The 21,487-nt window shown below is 37.2% G+C and overlaps 1 protein-coding gene across 5 annotated transcripts in view; it reads right to left on the bottom strand.

Annotated features, from left to right (window-relative positions):
• Positions 1–21,487, bottom strand: part of LOC5568568 (protein sprint) — a 64,205-nt gene that overhangs the window by 24,073 nt on the left and 18,645 nt on the right. For all 5 annotated transcript variants that reach the window (XM_021854990.1, XM_021854993.1, XM_021854995.1 and 2 more), the window contains exons 5-11: positions 20,421–21,437; positions 20,104–20,358; positions 19,867–20,044; positions 19,245–19,804; positions 10,159–10,615; positions 9,997–10,098; positions 9,701–9,928 (exon numbers count right to left, since the gene is read on the bottom strand). In XM_021854990.1, coding sequence (XP_021710682.1) covers positions 9,701–9,928; positions 9,997–10,098; positions 10,159–10,615; positions 19,245–19,804; positions 19,867–20,044; positions 20,104–20,358; positions 20,421–21,437 — 2,797 coding nt within the window. The remainder of the gene's footprint in view (positions 1–9,700; positions 9,929–9,996; positions 10,099–10,158; positions 10,616–19,244; positions 19,805–19,866; positions 20,045–20,103; positions 20,359–20,420; positions 21,438–21,487) is intronic.

Below are 21,487 nucleotides of genomic sequence, written 5' to 3'. Positions count from 1 at the left end.
ATTTCCTTCAAAATTATCGTTCAGATTTCAACCAGAGAATTCCTTCAAGAATTACTCCAGTGATTGTTGCTAAGATTTTTTCAGGAAGAATGTTTTTCAAGGATGTCTTCAAATAATTTCCCCAGTAATTTTATCAGGAATATCTCCAGAAAGACATCAAGGTTTATTTTTTCAGAAATTATTGGTGGATTTTTTTTTAAATTCGGGAGATATTTCAGAATGCAATCTTAATGATGAAACTTGATTTAGTTTGAAAGTAACCCTTGATGAACTCCCACAAAGTTCTCTGAAAGAACTCTTGGGCTCATGAGAACATCTCGAAGGATTTCGTAAGTGAATTGCTAAAATTATTGTAATTACTTGAATGTTTGCTGTAGTACAGGTCGGACTCGATTATCCGGAGTCTCGATTATACGGCGCCTCGATTATCCGGGATTCGGTTTTCCGGAATTTAAGGCTCCGATTTTCCGGAGTATGTTTTTTGATCATCTTGTGTTTCAGTTTTTATAGATTAATAATTTAGTTTAGATAATTTTGTATTGCAATCTATACTTATATTAATGGTTTAACAGTTTTGGACGCAGGAAAGAAAGAAGGTTGAAAAGAGTTTTTTTTGTGTATGCTGGTCAAATTTTTGTTTTCTTCTCACGGTCCCTAATGTTCCTAGAAATAATTTCCGGCTACTGCATCATATAAATAAAACAACGAAAAAATATATGATTTAAGTTCTTTTATCGCAGGTTTGAATTTTTCTTTTAGTGTAATGTGGAACCTCAGATGAACTTTTGAGGGAACCGTGAAGATTTTACTTGAAAAAATACACGATAAATTGTTTAAAAGAACTGCAGAAGTAATTTCGCATGAAATGTGAGAGAAATCTTTACAGAAATTTCTGAAGGAGCTTCATGAGGAATCCCAGGTAAAATTTGAAGAGAAATTCATGGAAGAGTATGAACTATTTATCCTCGAATAATCTCACTGGGAATTTTAAGATCAACTCCTAGGGCAAATGTGGATGGATTCTTGAAGGAATCCACATAATACCTGAAAGGATAACTGGAGGAACTGGCATATGAATTCACGTAGATCTTCCTGGAAAAATCCTCAAATAAATTTCTTCAAGAACTGTAGAATGAATTTTTTGTTTATTTCTTGAGATAACTCCTGTAGCAAACTTCGAAAGATCTTTTAAAGTTACAACTGGGGAAATAAAAAAAATCAAGAAAAGCGTTGAAGTGCTCATGGATTTCCTAGAGCAAATTACGAAAAATATCCTCTAACCATCCCTTGAAACAACGCTGGAAGATTTTTTGGAAGACTTGGTGGTGGAATCAAAAGAGACATTTCTGAAGGAGATCCCAGAAGTACCCTTGAAGAGATTTTTGTATTAATCACAACAAGAATTCCTTAAATTTTTCCTCGAGGAATGTGAAAAGAAATTCCTAGAAAACCTGTGAAAATATCGCGTAGTAGTCTCTGAAGGTATCTCTGGAACCTCTTGAAGTAAGATTCGCTGCAAGCAGAATGAAGAAAAGTTTACTTTAATGACAATTTTGCCTTAAATAGAGACTTTCGAAACCTTCTGTTAAACATAGAGACTTGCATTAAAATAGAGACTTAACTTCTAGAACGAGATCCACTACCAGTCTTTAATGTGTACAAACCATGTCCCGAAGATGGTAACTGATTTATTGTTTCAACTATAATTGAAATAAAAGTCGGCTAGTTCAAGAATATGATCTGTAACATACCTCCAAATCAGTTCCATATACAATTATGGGCCCCGCACTTTTAGGTAGATCCGTCTAAATTAAACCGAGTTATCGAGAATTAATTTTGAACAGGTATTTAGGCTACTACTCTAATCACTAATAATGTTGATCATGGGGCCCTATACATTGCCGATCAAAGTCACCTTCAAACAGAATTTTTATCTGCTTGTTTACGTTTTTGCTGACGCATTTAGGCCTATTCAATGTTCTCCAATATTTTAGACCAACCGAATTGGAGCAACTTTACGAAGAACCTAAAGTTCTAGCTCTTTTGGTTCGCGAGTTATGATATTTCAACAAATAAGTAAGGGTGGTCCTGACAAATAAGTTTTTGTTAATTACTTTTTATACGATAATTTCTTGCAAAAACTTTGTTCCAATTACTTTTAGAACATTTGATTGCCCCACTTTTTGCTGAAAAACTATTGTTCTATCTCGTATGGTTGCTGAGTTATTGGAGATTTTCTTCGGAAAAACGATTGTTTTCAAATATTTCCGAAAAGCACAAATCCACTGTTCACTGGATCACTGTTAAAACTGCTTCAGCAAGTAATTTTCCTTCTCCCAACTGCCTAGATTCCGCTTACTGTGATCGATGCAATAACAATACATGTTTATTCAATTTTAATGACTTTACATACCTTAATCTTAGTTGTTCTAGCAGGTATCGTAAAAATACTCATATTATTTGTACTTTTAGTATGAAAGAATGTATTACAAACTTCCAGAATATTTATAGCAAGAGGATTGTACTACTAGCACTGTACAGCTACAGCGAAAAAATAATTGAAATTTAGCGTCACTTCTGCAGTACATCACTCGCGTCTTGAATGTTGCGCCAAATTATATACATTTTAATATTTATAATAAGAAAAAACAACGTGATTGATCGATCCATGTTGTTTTTGTTACAATTCATAGCAGTTTCACACCATTTGCGACAGGCTGCCGAAAAACTCTTCAATCATCAGTATTTACCCTTATTGTTAGTTTCAGCTGTCTGGTTCCGGAGATATTTGAATATCCCTTGGAAGAGTGTCACATGGTCATGATTAACAGTGTAAACCGAAATACTCACAAATATTTGTTTATCTTATGCTGTACGGAACAAGTCAGTTATGAAGATTTATGTTTATGGAATCACTTTAGTCATTGAAGATTATTAGATAAACGTCATGGTTAACATTCCATTATCAACTCACTTTCAGTATACCTGCTTTATTTAGGAACATGTGATGTTGACTATCCATTTACCGATTTTTGCATTGTAATTTCACTTTAATTCTCTTCACAAACACTTATTGTCACCTACCTTCCATTATTTATTTTAACTCTGGTTATTGAAAATTGATTTGATACAATATTGGTTATTCTATTAGGGGTTGTCCATTAATTAGGTAACAGTTTATGAGAGGAGGGGTTTGAGATTTCTTACGCGCCATACAAATTATTTTTAATTTTCATACAAAAAATCTTACTATGGGGGGAGGGGGGTCTAAAAACCGCCAAAATGGTCTTATGTAATTAATGGATCGCCCCTTACCTCTGTAAGCTGCAGGCAGCAAACACACATTTTCAGTTTAATGATGACGAACAGCCAATGATCTAAAGAAGGGCAAATCTCCAATGAAGCATATAAGTCCTAGTATTTGTTAGCCCTAAAGAACAGCTTAATATTCAAAGAAGGGAAAATCATTGATATAATGTTGAATATACAGTTGCTAATAACTTATACTGGGAGATGATCACAAATGCTTATAAAACCTCGGAAGTCTATAATACCTTATTTTTCTTATTTGGCGTGGCGTTCCAACTGGAACAGAGCTTCTCAGCTTATTGTAATTACGAGCACTTCCACAGTTATTATCTGAAAGCTTTCATTGCCAATTAATAATTTTTGCATGTATATATCGTTTTTCAGATACGAAGGTACACTATGCCCCGGAAAATCGAGAAAAGTTCTAATTCGAATAAATCATCGGCCTGGGCGATTTTAACCCACGTCCTTCAGCTAGGTCTTGCTGAATAGTTGCACGTTTACCCCTACAGCTATCTGCCCCCCTAAGTCTATAATACCATAATTAGTTCAAAACATTTTATCAAACAAATAGATAAAAATCTTACGAAAGATTTATTTTCCATATAATTATGTATCGTACGCTGAAATGCATAAAAAATCCAAGGATTTTACACGCCTAACTGTTGCTATACAAAAAAGAAGTAATGAAGGTATATCTTTTTCTGGGAAATGGTCTTTCTGGGGAATAACTTTCTGGGGAATGGTCCATTCTGGCAAATGGTTTTCTGGCAAACGGTCCATTCTGGCAAATTGATTCTGGCAAACGACTTTCTGGCAAATGTCATACAACCCTCTTCAAACACAAAAGTTCCTCACAGTTTTTCCGCCAAAAAATTGAAGATCCTAGCCTTTCGGAGATATTGGTATTTGAAAGCAACATTTTTTTTTTCAAAGAAAATCTTTTATAACTCAGCAACCATAAGAGAACTAATGTTTAATTTATTCTAGCAAATTTGTAGATTGACGATTTACAATAATCACATGCAGATATGCTGCAAGCCTCTGAATTCCCACTCACTCTCTCGATAATGGATTTATCCTTCACAGCAATTTTCAGCGATCAGCTGCCTTGCGATTTTATCCGTCCACAAAACAAACCGAAAATAGATAACTGCACATTTCCGCAGCAGTGAGAATTTTGTTTTCTCTTTCTCCGATCCATGGAGAACTTTTCCTGTATCCATCGCCACGAGCAGCAGTTGCTTTTATGTACCAAATCATAAAACCAAATAAGTTGGTGTGGTAGCATGGTTAGCGTGCACGCATCGCGGTTGTTTTTAGCAATGTTCTAGGTTCGAATCCCGTCGCCGGCACTAGTTTTTGTTTAGCCACATAGTGATAATTCTCGGGGGCAGTTGGTGAGCGAAAATATGGTGGAGTGAAAAATAAATTATCCCCAGAGTGGAGTGATTTTCGGTTATCCTCCGTCGTAACTCCAGGGAAAATTATTGTGAGCGATAAAAGATGTTCACGTGAGGAAGCGAAAAAAGCATTCTCCGAAAATTCAGAACCCTGGATATGCTATTTTTTTCAGGAAACAAGGGTTTAAAAATATAGCGTCATGGGTGTTCCTGTTCTAAAGTGATGCTAAACTTTTCAAAGTGATGCAATACTCAATTCAGTGTTACAATGCTTTTTCAAGCGATTCCGTACTTATGACAGAAAGTTCAAATAATGTGTCATACAGATAATGATAATTGATCATAGGGCTCTGCATTAAAAAAACAGTTTCCGTTCTTTCATGTACTTGGATTGGGTAGCAGGGTAGCAGACACTTAGTTTATCTCAACGAGCTCGAATATGCAATTTAAAAGAAAGAAATCCGAAAGAAGTCTAGTCACTTCAGTCTCTATTATAGTTACCACATGCGATAGGGACATCCTTCACAGCATAGCATAGACTGTCATTAACGTATTTGACACGTTAAGGACAGTTCCTTCATTCTAAAAACAATGAAAGTTCTTATTTGTGTAGACGACATGAATTTTTTGCAAGTAAAATCAAAATAACATTGACATGTACCCGAATGGAATACAATTATTGTTCACATGATGCTCAAAAAACTTGAAGCAATTAAGTATACCTTTCCATATTTTCCATACAAAATGGCCCGGTTTGGGGATCTGTAACTCAGCTGGTAGTCCGAAATGGCTGACATTTGGTTAACGAACAGCAAATTACCCTTCGTCTGTAGTGAATTCATTACATTCAATTCATTTTTCAAAGAGTGTTATTCAAAGACAAAAGTAATAGCCGAGAGATGTTAATATTGTTTATTAGATGTTTATTATTGAGAGAAATATACAAATATCTCGTTTACTTACTTCTGTCTTTTGAAATTATTTGAAAATTCATGAATTGGGTCCTAAAGCCCTGTCCCAATTTTAGTACCAAACGCTTAAATTTAGGCCATACACACTTGTTTACTCAATTTTTTAATGTTTTCCGTTTGTTTAAGTCCACAAAACATTTTTTATGTTTTTTATTAGATTTTGTCACACCCCTTGGCTTAAACTCAAATTTTGGGTGTATTTTGTTTTCCGTGTCCCTTCCGAAATGTCAGATAGGAACAACCCCAGTGAAAAAACTATAACCCCTGTGGTGTTTTTGTCGACTGAGCGAACGTCAAACATGATCTTAAGTGTCAAGGTTCATTTATGAACCCAATTTTTAAATTAAAGTTTAAACATGATATAGCCGTTATTTGAGCGGGAAAAATTGCTAAAGTAGTTACAGTAACATGCTCTTTCGTGTTATTAAATAAAAACAAGATTTCATTCAACATTTTAGGACCCTATTCGACAGGTTATTTGAAGTTTTTTATGCAAATTTCTGTCAATTCAGATTACCTGAAGCTGAGATACAGATTTCCAAACTTGGGAATTTTGTATGAAAAAAATAGCATTTGGTTAGCGACTTTTGTTACTAACTGTATATCACCTTCACTCTTCTATTACTACTCTTCGCTATCGTATACGATTAAATGTATACTGCGTATGATATAGTAGAGCTTAAATCTTGTCTCAAATCTCTTAGCGAAAGGCATTTTTATGGACTTGGGCCATTTTTGTTATCAAAGCCAAAACTTCTATATAACGTTTTTATATAAATAATAATATTTTATTTATCGCATACATTCTAATCCACGTTTTCTATTAATCCAGTCCTAACCGCAATAATGTTACACAATCGTTTGGTTGCGGATTTCTATGTGTTTACTGTAGGAACTTGATTATATAATCATAAAAAATAGGTAGAGTAAAGTGGGGCAAAAGTTCGAGTGGGGTAAGTTTCTTTTGAAGATTTCTAGCTCAATTTAAAACAAATCTTATAAATGTCATGGTGGTTCGAATGCTATTCAAGTAAGAGACTTTCAATCCAAATATCATAAAAATCGATTGAGATTTGGAAAAGTTGGCTAGTTGTTGTTTTTCGACGTGAATATTGTAATTTTTGGTCGAACTTTCGTGGCATGGAACCAATTGAAGATAAAATCTTTTTCAATATTTTATGTAAGGGCGTTTCTAGGCCTATCATAAGGTTGCTTTGAGGTGTATTAATTTTGCATAAATGCTTGAAAACAATTTTTGGCCCACAGTGAGGCAAAAGTTCGACCCATGTAATCACGGAAAAATTTGCAAATTGCCTAAAATCCACATATTATCTTCAAATTTAGTCAAATTTCAAATTTGTCTGATCATGTGAAAACTGTCACCAAAATTTTACATTTCCACATAGTTTTGCGAAAAACTGATATTTTTGATAACATTACAATTAACCCAGTTTCGGGCAATTTTTTGATGAAAATTTAGTGTGTAGTTTTCGTCAAACTTAAGTTTACGGCTGGTGCAAAGTATGCCTATCATAAAAGGATCGATATTATGTGTTTTAGCCAGCGAACTTTTGCCCCACACTAGATTTTATTAGAGGCATTTTATTAGAGTTACAAAAATAACACATCTGAAATTGTTTGATGTAATATACAATTTTATTTTGTCTTTTGAACGCCGTCAAAAGATATTTTTTATGTTTGCCCCAATCAGAGATATTCACAATCAAAGTAGGCATGTTTTTGAGAGAAAAACAACAATAACTCTTAAACGGAAGTAGATAGCGAGTTTCTTCACTCACCGAATTACGCATTTTTCGAAGCTCTAAAAGTGTTTCATAGACTACTTTGATGAGAAATTTGAATTGAAAACTCTAGAGCCAGGAAACCAGTTTTGTTCGGACCACCCTAAGTCACCGTAAGAAAAAAGCTCTAAATCGGTCAATTTAAGAGATACAAAAAAAACTTTTTTTGGCTAAGTTGTTTGAAATTGAATGGTCTACAACTTTGCTGAAGCATGTATAATATAATTTCTACAAATAAAAAAGTTAGTTACACAATTTTTATGAAAATGTGGTCCACCCTAATTTTCAATAAAACCAAACAAAAGGCTTAACTAATACAAACAACTTTGCAGAAGACCGTTTTTGTCCAATGTTTCATTCTAAAGCTCAAAATGCATCTTTCCGCGTAAAACTGATTCCGGGACCACTGTGCAGTGTAATTACGCCTGCGGCCGTTACTAGGGGCAACGTGAAGAATATAGCATAGTTAGCTGGTAAATGTGTGAGGGGGATTCTAGAAAAATAAATTGTGGAATAAAGACGTTTTTGAGTGCAGTGAAAATTGGTGACTGTAATTATTTGATCAATTCGTCGGCCAATTTTGCTGCTCGCTCCGGATACGACCCTACATTACATGCCCAGTATCAAAGTTACCCCAAAACCGAAAATTGACTTCCGATTATATTATGGATCCGGCAGAAATACGGACAAACATTTGGTTTACATTTATTTTTTCTTAATCTCCAAGCGCCGCTACTAATATTTGAATATTGCGCTGTGTTCGTGAACATCGTAAGAATGCAGCGCAACAATTAAATACTGATTTCAAAATGCGGCGAGTTAAGGCACGTCGCGAGTCACACTTGCGCGATCCGGTTTGGTAGCTGTGCGACAATATAAAAAATTAGATGTGCAGTCAAAATAAATCGTTATGCAATCTTTGAACTACAATCGATCACTAACGTACTAGAACTTGTTCTCAAAATAAAAAATAGAAATGTGGAAAACAAAATGCTGAAATATTCAAATTTTATAACAAAAAAATATCAAACGGGATAATTTTACGAAACACTTTTCTGCATAATTTTTGATTAGCTTAATTAAATGACAAATTTTTCTGTGAGGAATGACAAAATCGGACATAATTCAATTATGCATCATCCTGTATCATGAAACACAATTGAATTATAATTTTGTGCTTAAATTACACCACATTTTGTAACAAACTTGCAGAAGAAATTTTGTTATATGTTTTGTCATTTTAACTACTATTCAGTCAAATGTATACCACACGAAAAATCATGCTAACAAAGTTAGCAATATAATTATGCAACAATACGCTGGTCGGAATACAGTGTGTTATCAAAAGAAACATAAACTAGTAAGAAAGACCTCCAACACTCTCTAAAGGCGGAGGTTATTCGCCTTCTGCTAAAATAGTATTGATCGAATGCTTGCATTCAAATGTACATTCACAAAGGACGGGCACAGTGAAGTGAATTTTACCATTCCGGACTATAATTGTAACTATCTTTGAAAATGCCAACGCTTTGTTAGTATCAGAAAATGTTTATGTTATTTGGCGTTCAGCAATATTTTTCATCAAAACTAGGATAGCCTTGCCCTTTTTCAATAAGTTTGTGCTTTAAATAAGTTCCACTTATTGTAATGAAAACTTTAAATTAAACAATCAATTAGAGTCAAAGAGAGGTAAAGAAATAAGCTCCATTACCCCGAATGCACCAGTACCACGAATTCCATCACCCCGAATGCTATTTTTCCGAATTTACAATAATGTTGACATAATGACATTGATGATTTCCTACTGATATTGCAATTGGATAATGATCATTACGCAACTCAAGGAAGTAGCGTATGAAAAAGTGTCCCGTAATAGTCATAACACAACTGATTTCAGTTAGGTAATGACTATTACCACTCTGCATTATTCAGTACAGGAAAGTAGATCGTTTCATGGCAGATTGGCGTGATGAAAAACAGCCTATTACGATGAGAAATTGCAAAATATCGTTGCACTGGTTTCAATTGCGTAATGACTATCCCCGCACTGCAAAAAAAATATTACGCTGCTAAATAATTTGATTTTGATGAAATATATAAAAATAAAAAATAAAGTAGATTATGTAGTTCAACGGCAATTTACGAAGCACTGATTCAATAAAGCCACCGACATAAGTTAAAATTATGTATAGAGATATAAAATGCATGTACTCACACAATATCTCCCGATCTCGGCAGCTCCTGGATCGCAGTATCGTAGCAACCTTTTGCGAAGCGACACTGCATTTCTTCTGCTGGCCGTTGCGACGCAACGACAAGCTGTTGTAGGTCGAGAGCTCATTTCTCGACCCGTATCGTTCGGACAGCCTTCCACCGCCTCCACCTATTCCACCAGTCGCACAGCTTGCTTGGATGTCTCTGACTGGCATAGTGTCGGCGTTGTCTACAGAACATGAATAGAGAGCAAAGCATTAGTTTTTAACGATTGTTGAGAAATCCAAACGAACTTACTGTCTTGAGGTAGAAAACTATCCCATTGAGAACTGTCCCAGGGTTCTGAGAAAACCGTACCGTCGTCTGACTGAGCGCTATTCAGTAGGGATGTTGCATACCCTGTACAATGAAAAATGCACAATCTAATAGAAACTCCACAACTATTCCGAAATGACAAACCTGCAGTCTGTTTCTCCACGTTGTCATAGGCGGACTTCCGTTGAGTCCTGGTCAGCGTACCGGTGCTATTCTCATTTCCGTTGTTCCTCGCCGTTTCCGACGGCCCATTGCTATTCATGGGTAACTCTGGCAAGTCTAGGTGTGGCAATCGTTTGGCAATGATCTGATGGACAGTGATGGTTCGCCCATCATCCGGTGGCAATATTTTGACATTCCTCTGTCCCACGGAACCGTCAACCGGCGGTTGAGGAGTTTGCGACTTCGTGGGTTCCTTCGTCCAGCGCAGATCGTTATCATAGTCGTGGTTTTCCGTCTGCTCCAGCGACAATCGTTCAAAGTTACACCAGGCCGCCTGACCCACACGGCTGTGCGGTTGGTGGTTGTGGTGCTGCTGTTGATGGTGCTGATGCACGTTTCTGGGATTTTTCAGTTCGTCCAACGATGCAGCCAATTGGTTCTGCCATAATGAAAGAAGGAGGATTAGTTATCGTTGAGATTCATTGTAAGATTTCCTTGATTAGGTATCATTGCGAATTTAAGATGATAGAATGAGAATCCTAGAGAAATGCTCTGGATTCTGCAAGTATCCTGGAGCACTCCAGATGGATTATGGAACCATCATTTTGAAAGCATTACAGAAAGCATCCTATGAGGATTTAGGAACCATCCAAGAAGGTTTCTGTAAGCATCCTAGAAAGAATCTGGAAGTATTTTAGAAGGAATCCGGAGCCATCCTAGACGGAAGCCGGAAGCATCCTAGAAGGATTTTTGTTGCATCGTAGGAGAATATCGGAAAAGGAACCATTTTAGATGATTTCGGCAAGCATCTTAGAAGGGTTCTGAAAAAACTCTAGAAGAATTATGGAACCATCTTAGAAGGAGTCTGGTAGCATCCTAGAAGAGTCCTGGAAAGACGCTAGAACGATTTCGGAATCACCCTATAAGGATTCTAAAACTATTCCATAAAGATTCTGTAACATCCTAGAAGGCTTCTAGAAACATCATTCAACGAATCTGAAAGCAATCCAGACGGATACTAAAAGCAACCAAGAAGGATTCTTGATCCATACTAGATGGTTTCCTATAATGAAACTGAAAGCGTTAAAAAGAATCCTAGCAGAATACTGAAAGTACCCCAGAAGAATTCTGAAACCAACGTACACATATTTTGGAATAATCCTAGACGGATTCTAGAAGCATCCTAAGCGTCTTCTGGAAGTGCCCTAAACGGTGTCAAAAAGCAACCTAAACATATTCTGAAAGCGTCTTGGACGGTGGTAGGTCATTTGGCATAAAGTCGTTTGGCATAAAGCCGTTTGGCATAAAGTTGTTTGGCATAATGGTCATTTGGCATAAAGTCGTTTGGCATAATGGTCGTTTGAAATAATAATCGTTTGGCATAATGGTCGTTTGGCATAATGAGTCTGAAAACAAGAATTTCTTAAGATGACATTTTTACGTTTCTATTGAATCTTTCTGATGGCATCAGGCTTGTTTTGGAGTCAATTGAAACAAAACGACACTTTATTGAACAATCAAATGCTCTTGAATGAACTAAAGCATATTAGGAAAGTTATTGCTAATAGTATTTTATTATTTATCCAGAAATTACCCTTCTTTCAAACATTAATGCTTCTTTTGAGTTTCGCTATTGGAATATTTTTTTGCACTGAAGATTTTGATATATTTAGCATAAATTTACCCTTCTTTCAAACATTCTATGTTTTTTTTTCTAAACATGATGTACTAATAATAGGTATAAAGGGTGTTGATTTAAAATTTAAACAAATTTAATCTTCTTTTATACATAGACTGTTCTTTGGAGCTATATTGTAGATATATTTGTTTCCAACTGACAGAAGGGTGGCAATCGATAACATTGATCTACTCAAGTTATTGACGAAAGGAGAATTCGATCACTGCAGTTACTTCGATGGGTTGTGCTACTTTTCCCCGAATGTCGTTTCCCTGAACGCCAGTTTCCGAATGCCAGTTCCCTGAATATCCCGTGTTTCCGATTATCCCACGTCCCCGAAAAGTTTTTGGCACTCATAACTGTCGTAACTTTATACATTTCAGGGTGGTGAACGAACTAACCATCTAATATGCACCCTTCTTTATTTATTTGGCGGTTCTTTGGAGTTTCTCCATCCTCAGCATTTTTGCCAACATGTGCATAGCCAAGAATGACAGAATTCCTCCTTCTTTTGATTGCTTATATTTCTTTCTCGTTCACTAGCCACAGCTTCTATTCAAATTGCATCACTTTTCGGGGAAACTGGTCTTTCGGGGAACTGGCATTCGGGGAACCGATGAATCTGAACGCAATTTTTTATGTCGTTTCGTTGTATTTGTTGCGATTATTTTTGGCGTCCAATCTTCTATTGGTTTTATCATAAATTTTGCCTTCTTTTAAAAATAGGCTGTTCTTTATATTAACCTTCATCCAGCCAACATACTTTTCACATGCAAAAACTACACTAAAATGTGCATAACTTTTTTGTTTCTCGATGGATTTTGTTGAAATTTTCAGAACTTCCCGAAAAACTCTTCTAGTTTATGGTCCAGGACACTTGGGAATATGGTCCACGTGGTTCCGGAGTTATTCCGGATTGTCTTGGGGTACCAAAATTGGCCACATCGTCCATTCAACGGATATCTCAAAACCCAGATGAGCTAGAAGGTTGATGTCTTCGGCAAAGTTGTTCAGCAAACGAAGGGCTATCCGTCAGTAACAATCTTAATTGGGAATTTATCCGCTAGGTGGCGCCAGTTACAATTTTCTTCAATCTTCTATATCTCAAGATCCTGATGAGCTAGAAGGTTGGTGTCTTCGGCAAAGTTATTCATCAGACTAAGGGCTGTCTGGCAATAACAAAGTTAGTTGAGAATTTCTCCGCTAGGTGGCGCTAGTAACAAATTTTCTTCAATCTTCTATATCTCAAGATCCTGATGAGCTAGAAGGTTGGTGTCTTCGGTGAAGTTGTTCAGCAGGTTAAGGGCTATCAGGCAATAACAAAATTAGTTGAGGATTTCTCCACTAGGTGGCGCCAGTTACAACTTTTCTTCAATCATCTATATCTAAAGATCTTGATGAGCTATAAGGTTGGTGTCTTCGGCGAAGTTGTTCAGCAGATCAAAAGCTATCTGGCAGCAATTAATCTAATTGGGAATTTATCCGCTAAGTGGCGTTAGTAACAAATTATCTTCAATTTTATGTATCAAAAGTTAACAATCAGATCAATGTTGGGTGGCTCCAGTTTGTCTTCGACATAGTTGTTTACATCGTGGCGAAAATTTTAAATTCTCATAATTTTATGTTCGAGATTTTTCACGTTTGATTTGTAACTTACGCAGCTCAACAGCCACAATACATAAGTTGGATCATCAATTTGTTTTATATGCTTTTTTTCATTCAAAGCCTTATATTTTATTTACGAGATATTTTAGTGGAGCCTTCCTTCACCGAGTGGTTAGAGTCCGCGGCTATAAAGCAAAGCCATTCTGAAGACATCTGGGTTCGATTCCCGTAGACCCAGGATCTTTTCGTAAGAGAAATTTCCTTAACTTCTCTGGGCATAGAGTATCATCGTACCTGCCATTCGATGTACAAATACTAAAAATGGCAACTTTGAAAATGAAAGCTCTCAGTTAATAACTGTGGAAGTTCTCATTGAACATTAAGCTGAGAAGCAGGTTCTGTCCTAGTGAGGACGTAATGCCAAGAAAAATAACGAGCTACGGGCTAGTTCATCTCGGGACCAACGGCTTTACTTTCTTTCAGAAGGAAGTCGTCACTAAAATTTGTAATGATTATCTCGTAGATGGGTCGTATCCCAAGTCCTAAGCGTATGTTTTAACGACTATACCGAGTCCATTTCCACATATACAGAAAGAAAAATCCGTGTAAATTTCAGCGTAAAATCGTGCACATAAAGGAAATGCCAGATATGTCACAAATCTACACGCCACATCGTGTAAAATTACATCAACATCATGTAAGTTTCCGCTAAACATCGTGTAATCTAGCATGGACTCCAACCGATTACGCGTCAAATCGCATAAATTTACACGATGTTGATATAATTTTACACGATGTGTCATGTAAATTTGCGACATATCTGGCATTCCCTTTCACACTTAATTTGCTTCGCCGAGGCCGGCAAAAATAATTGCCGAGAACCCAACAGCTGAGATTTCGGCGAAAATCTCGGTAAAAGTTCAAAGTGCCGATTGCACTGCAAAATTTGTAATCAATCCAGCTGTCAAAATTTGACGAAGGGATCGGTAATCCATTGCTGAGTATCTCGGCACACTATTACCGAAATTCGGCAAATGATTATATTTTCGATTGGAAGAAGAATAAGAAGAAACAACTACATATAAATTTAAATAATATAAACAAATTTATTGAACCTACATTCTTTGAGTGATTTATTGCATTACAAATGTATAAACCACCACCGCTGTAAGCATTTCACTTTTCACTCAATTTCTGAAGTTTTCTGTTCCCTTTGAAGCGAATAGTAATAAGACGAGCATTTTCACTGCGAGGTGCAAAAGTTCCAGGGAATGTTCCTAAAAATAAAAACGGCTTTAACTATTGACTCGAATGAATGATTTATGTATAGGCAAATTATATGCCATAACACAATACATTTTGTGATACTTACATGTAGGCGCTTTTTCAAGAACATTTCACAAAACTTCTAGCACATGTTGGTAGGTGTCTGCAGCTGCAATCATCAAACTCGGTTTTGACAGATGCGCTTTGCCGAAATTCAGTAAAAATATTTGTTTGCTGATTTTTGTGGCAAAATAGACTACCGAGTCTCAGTTTTTTAAATCGGTAGTTTAGATTTTCGTCAATTCGCATCTGTCAATATCGCTCGTCTGTCAAAATTTAACGAGATTTCAGTAAAAATATGCTTTACCGACTGAATTCGTCATTTGAGTTTACCGAAATGAAATTCAACGATTAAGTGTGTTATGTGCATGATTTTTCGCTGAAATTTACATGAATTTTTCTTTCTGTGTAGAGTCCTAATTCCTAGTTTTTCTGCTAGAATTATAACGAACCTTTCTAATGTAAACAATAACATTGGGTTTTGACAGACACCCAATGTGTTTCATGATTGAATATTTTCGACGGCATGAGCGTGAGCAAGTGATTTTGCATCCAAAAATCATTCGTGAGAATTTCGAAGCATATATCAAACGATTTGGCTTTTGTGGGAGAACCGCATGGTTGAGATTTGAGTGTCAATGTACCAACACTGGATGTTCAATACATCAAGGGCAATCTGAAATGGAAAACTGAACCAATATTCATTCGCTATATGGTGCTAGTAACCTCTCCAATATTCTGAATTTGGTGAGCTGGTAATGCAATTGATTCAAATTTTATTCATTAGATATCACTAGTGATATTTTCATAGAACTTATCTAATTTAACAACATGATAAGCAGGAAGGTTAGTTTTTCGACAAATAATATTGGATGGCTGAAATCTACCTAATAGGGATCAAGTTGGATTGAGTTTTAGTGGCGCTGCCGTATATTTTTGAGGAAGAATTTTATTCCAAGATCCTCGTACGCTAAAATATCGGTCTTTTAGGATTTTTTTCAAGCAACAAAAATCTTCCTTAAAACAATCCAACGGAAATGTTATAGACAACGGTTTAAATGCTCAACTTGATGCTCACCGCTAAGTTTTAAAGTTAGAGCAGTCTGAGTACAAGTAAATGCTTAAGTAATAACAAATAATGTCACTGATAATAAAACTTGTTGATTTTTTTTTGAGTTTTGAGTTATTAAGGTGAAGATGAATCGAAGCCAAAGTTCAAATTTTCAAGAGCACGGATCTGGAGAACCAAGCATCCGTTTAAGCTGAAAACTTAATCGATTGGTCACCAGCTCCTTCTATCTTATCGGAATCTCGAGACATATAATGGGGATTAATTTTTAATAAGGTTTGCAACTGCCCAAAAATCCTTGATCTGCTGAACAACTATGTCGAAAACACCAAACCTCTAGCTTATCAATATCTCGTGATATAGGAGATTGAAGAAAATTTGTTACTAGCGCAAACTAGCGAATAATTTCCCAATCACTACCAGATAGCTCTTGGTCTACTAAACAACTTTGCCGAAGACACCAACCTTCTAGCCCACCAGGATCTTGAGATATAGAAGATTGAAGAAAATTTGTAACTAGCGCCACCTAGCGGATAAATTCCCAATTAAGATTGTTACTGACGGATAACTCTTGGTCTGCTGAACAACTTTACCGAAGACTCCAACCTTCTAGGTCTCCAGGATCTTAAAATATAGAAGATCGAAGAAAATTTGTAACTAGTGCCACCTAGCGGAGAAAATCTAAACTAATTTTGTTATTGCCAGATAGCTCTTAGTCTGCTAAACACCTTTGCCGAAGACACCAACCTTCAGGCTCATCAGGATCTTGAGATAAAGAAGATTGAAGAAAAATTGTAACTGGCGCCACCTAGCGGAGAAATTCTTAACTGATTTTGTTATTGTCAGATAGCCCTTAGTCTGATGAACAACTTTGCCGAAGACACCAACCTTCTAGCTCATCAGTATCTTGAGATATAGAAGATTGAAGAAAAATTGTAACTGGCGCCACCTATCGGATAAATTCTCAATTAAGATTGTTACTGCCAGATAGCTTAGGGTCTGCTGAACAACTTCGCCGAAGACACCAACCTTCTAGCTCATCAGGATCTTTAGATATAGAAGATTGAAGAAAATTTGTTACTAGCGCCACCTAGCGGAGAAATTCTCAACTAACTTTGTTATTGCCAGACAGCCCTTAGTCTGATGAATAACTTTGCCGAAGACACCAATCTTCTAGCTCATCAGGATCTTGAGATATAGAAGATTGAAGAAAATTGTAACTGGCGCCACCTAGCGGATAAATTCCCAATTAAGATTGTTACTGACGGATAGCCCTTAGTTTGCTGAACAACTTTGCCGAAGACATCAACCTTCTAGCTCATCTGGGTTTTGAGATATCCGTTGAATGGACGATGTGGCCAATTTTGGTACCCCAAGACAATCCGGAATAACTCCGGAACCACGTGGACCATATTCCCAAGTGTCCTGGACCATAAACTAGAAGAGTTTTTCGGGAAGTTCTGAAAATTTCAACAAAATCCATCGAGAAACAAAAAAGTTATGCACATTTTAGTGTATTTTTTGCATGTGAAAAGTATGTTGGCTGGATGAAGGTAAATACTGTTTAAAATTTTTATTATTTAGTAAAGCTAAATGTTAACCATTTTTATATTTTGCTGTATTATCAATTCTTGCAAGACGTGCTGTAAGAATGATAATTAATTTAGAACCTGACAATATTCGACATATTCTTTTCTTGCGAATACATGATCTCTTTTCCCTTCTTTCGATAATAGACGGTGTTTTGGACGTACACTTCCAAAACTAAAATTTATATTGAATCGTTCAAAAGTTTTGCCACACATATTTTTTTAAATGTGTTGTTCATTTGAGTTATGCTGTGGGAACATTTTTTTGCGTTAGAGCCTCAAACATTTTAAACGAAAAATGATCTGCTCTCTTTGGAAAATATTTTGCAAAAAAAAATTTACCTTCTTTTATCAAGTAATTTTCATCAAGTGTTCACAAAGCTTGATCTACAGCGAAATATTCTATGAGCGAAATATTCTACTGATTTAATATTTTCAAATATGTAGATCACAGCAAGCTCAAAGATATTCTATGTTCTGAGATGTAGAAAAAAATATCATTCCGAAAAGATCTTCCACCAGACCCGTTACGAGTTTTATTTAGTTATGCTCTCTAATGTCACAACAATTTTTGACATCATAGCTTGGAAAATCTCTGAACTAACACCATGCTTATTGCAAATGCACCAATTTTTTTTGCTATGGGCTCGGTGGTGTTGATCTTGGTAAAAGCTTCAAAAATGTCGATATTCATTCTAAGTCAATCATTATGCCAAACGACCATTATGCCAAATGACCATTATGCCAAACGGCCATTATGCCAAACAACCATTATGCCAAACGACTTTATGCCAAACGGCTTTATGCCAAACGACCTTATGCCAAACGACTTTATGCCAAACGGGGTACAATCGTCTTGGACAGTGTCTGGAAGCATCCATGAAGGATTTTGGAACCATCCTATGAGGTTCCTGAAGGCATCATACAAGAGACGTGGAATTTATTGAAAAGGGTTCTGGAGCCATCCTAGAATGATTGCGAAAGCATCCTTGAATCCAAGATGGGTTCTGGAAGTAGTCCAGACTGAATCTAGAAGCATCCTAGATGGATTCTGAAAGCATTCTAGACGGATTCTGACAGTCCCTCAGAAGAATTCTGGAAGTTTTCATTGTACTCTAACTTCGGAAGTATTCCTAAAAATTTCTGAAAAAAAAACTAGAAAGGAACATCCTTTCTGGAAGGTTTTCTGAGCATCCCGGAAGGAATCTGGAAGCATTTTTGAAAGATTCAAGAAGCATCCTAGATAAACTCTGGGCACATCCTAGAAGAATTCTGGAAACACACTAAATGGATTTTGTAAGCATCCTAGATGGGTTCTGAAACCATCCCTAACGAATTCTGGAAGCATTCTAGTGACATCCTAGAAGAATTACGAAGTTTATCCAATAAGACCTTGAATCAATCCAAAAAGGAACTTGAAATCACCGTAGAAGGTTGTGGAAGCAACTAGAAAGATGTAGGAAGCTTCCTAGCTTAGGTCCTCACTGGCAGCTTCCTAGAAGGATCATTAAAGCATCCTAAAAGGATCCGGAACGCATGTTAGACATTTTACAAGTCATTGTAGAAGATTCCCTAATGTAAGTTAGACATCTTCAAAAAGATCCTCAAGGAAGAATCCGCAAAAGGAAGATTTTTTATAATTATCTTGAACGAGTGCTGAAAATACAAAGTAATTTCTTCAAGCAGAATAGTATTTCAATTTCAGAGCTTTCAGTATAAAGTAAGAATTGAAATGATTCATAAAACGATTAAGCTAACCGCACCATCTGGTGTCAAAAACCTTATTCTGAAATTTCCTCACCTTGTGCCTGACATCTTGCTCCGCCGGCGGCCACATAAGCGGTGAATTGGGATCAAGCAGTAACTGTTTCGGCGGCTCGGAATGCCTCTGATTACTCGCCAACATTGCAGACCTGTTGAAAGGACTTCTTCGCACAATGCTGCTCAGAACATCGGCCGGGTCAGCATAGAACGGGCTGTCCTGTTTACTCGACGGAGCTGTCCCTCCATTGTTCAACAATGGGGAAGGAGTCTCCGTTCGGTTATGATCGCTATTTCCATTTGAGTCGACTCGATTCGTATTCGGGAAACACAGTCCCATCCGATATCGAGGCTCCAGCATCGGATTATGCAGGGGTTTTTCATGCATCGGAGTAGGCGAAAATGTTTTCATAACATTCCTATGGTGTGATTCAGTTGGAGTGCTACGATCGCTACTGGCGTCCCGCTGCCGAAGTTGAATGAAATTTTCACTGCTGCTGAAAGATGATAGCAAAGATGGCTTTGAAGCATCTGTTGGAATGGTTGGATTGTACGGAACAAATGGCCGATCAAGCACCGATGAACTGAATGTTTCTTGAGCTAAAATATTTTAAATTTTATGATTATGCATCGTTGAAATAGCTTCATATCTAACATATTACCTGGTATTAATGGATCTAGAGATTTATCCAGTGCAGGTTTGAAAGAAGACAATTTATCGCCCTTTATTAAAGTGGTGTTGCCATTGCTATCCTGCGTCCATAGATCTTCGTAATCACTGATTTTATCCCCTAAATTGCTTCGACAGTACACAGAAGGAGATTCCAGAATGTCAGATTCCTTCAAAAGTGAAAGAAAGTTAAAGATTTATTCATCAATTGCTCAAACCAATCAAATACCTGATAATGTTTGGACTCTTTCCGTTTGCTTCGCCTGCTGGTTCGCGTAGAATGGATCAACCCTGAGCTAGATTCCATTTTGGTATGTTTCCGAAACGATTGCTGATTTCCGTTGCTACCACCCAAAGGAGACTGAATTGCCAGTAGGTTGCCTTCCGAGTCGGACGCTCGATCATCCAAGTCCTGGTTCCTAAACAGCGACCCGGAAATGTGACACTCTCCATCTGGCGGTAGCCGCTTGAGGGAGCTCTGGAACTAAATAAATTTGAAACACATTGATTATTATCCATATTCAAAAAAAAGTATATAACACTCACAGTAGAAAAACTTTTGCTATTGCTGTTGTTGTTAGTTTCGTTTGGTGGAACCAATTCTATGATTTGGGCAGTTGTATGATTGTCCACGCTGAATGTGACCGTCGTCGTCACCGTGATATTGTTGGAAAACATCTGATTGGAATCGGTGTTTGGCGTACTGGCAGCACTGGCTGGCTTCAATCGTCTAGCAGGTGGCGCTGGAGGACTCCTGATAGGTTTTAGGTTTAAAGTATTCGGCGGAGTAGGTCTCGGTGTCTTCAACTGCCGTTCCAGTGTGCTGGTGCTAACCGTTTCATTCATTTTAGAATCCGTGCTGCCAAACAAATTGGCGTTGAAGATTTCAATCTGCTTTTCAACGTCGCACGAAACCATGGTAGGCGATGGAAGTGGTCGCTTCGACTTAAAAGTGCTCGTTTTGCCAATTATTCCCGTTTGGTTCGGGTCCGACGGTGACATAATTACTGCGCTGTCAATCGACTCCGGACTTAGGAGTTGATGTCCCGGTCCAAAGGTGAAACTGCTCATGGTGGATATAGTATCCGTGGGAGTTTCACTCGGGCCGACAAAATTTGAATTGCTTTCGGGACCGAAATTGTTGAAAGATGATAAGTTCCTATTGTTGTTGAACGTCAATCCGATACCACTGGATTGCGTGGCATCGGACGGTGTGTTCAAGTGACTAGAATTGGCTGATAGTACGGTTTTGGGTTTGGGCGATGCCATCGGATAACGCCAGAACTCCTGTCCCAGCAGGGCCAGCGAGGATAGCTGCTGTCGATTTTTCGCTTCACGAAGCGCTTTGGGAAGACAAAGTTGAACCGGAAGTTCATCACAACACTGCGAGTAGTGGGCAATGAGCGCTGGAATCGAGTCGAACTTGAACCGAGAGCTTTCCAAACTAAGTAGGCCTTCGTTCGACTGGATTAAGTAGTGCTCAATGTACGGACCGGTCTCCAAGGGAAGACGAACGGAGACGGCCATGGTTTTCGATTGACTCGAACCACGAACGATGAAATTCTGCGATAACGGGGATAAAAAAGTTATAAAATAGATCATGAAAAATGATT

This window comes from Aedes aegypti, chromosome 3 (genome assembly GCF_002204515.2).
Source record: "Aedes aegypti strain LVP_AGWG chromosome 3, AaegL5.0 Primary Assembly, whole genome shotgun sequence".
Taxonomy (NCBI): Eukaryota; Metazoa; Arthropoda; class Insecta; order Diptera; family Culicidae; genus Aedes; species Aedes aegypti.
This window is presented reverse-complemented; position numbering and strand designations above follow the sequence as displayed.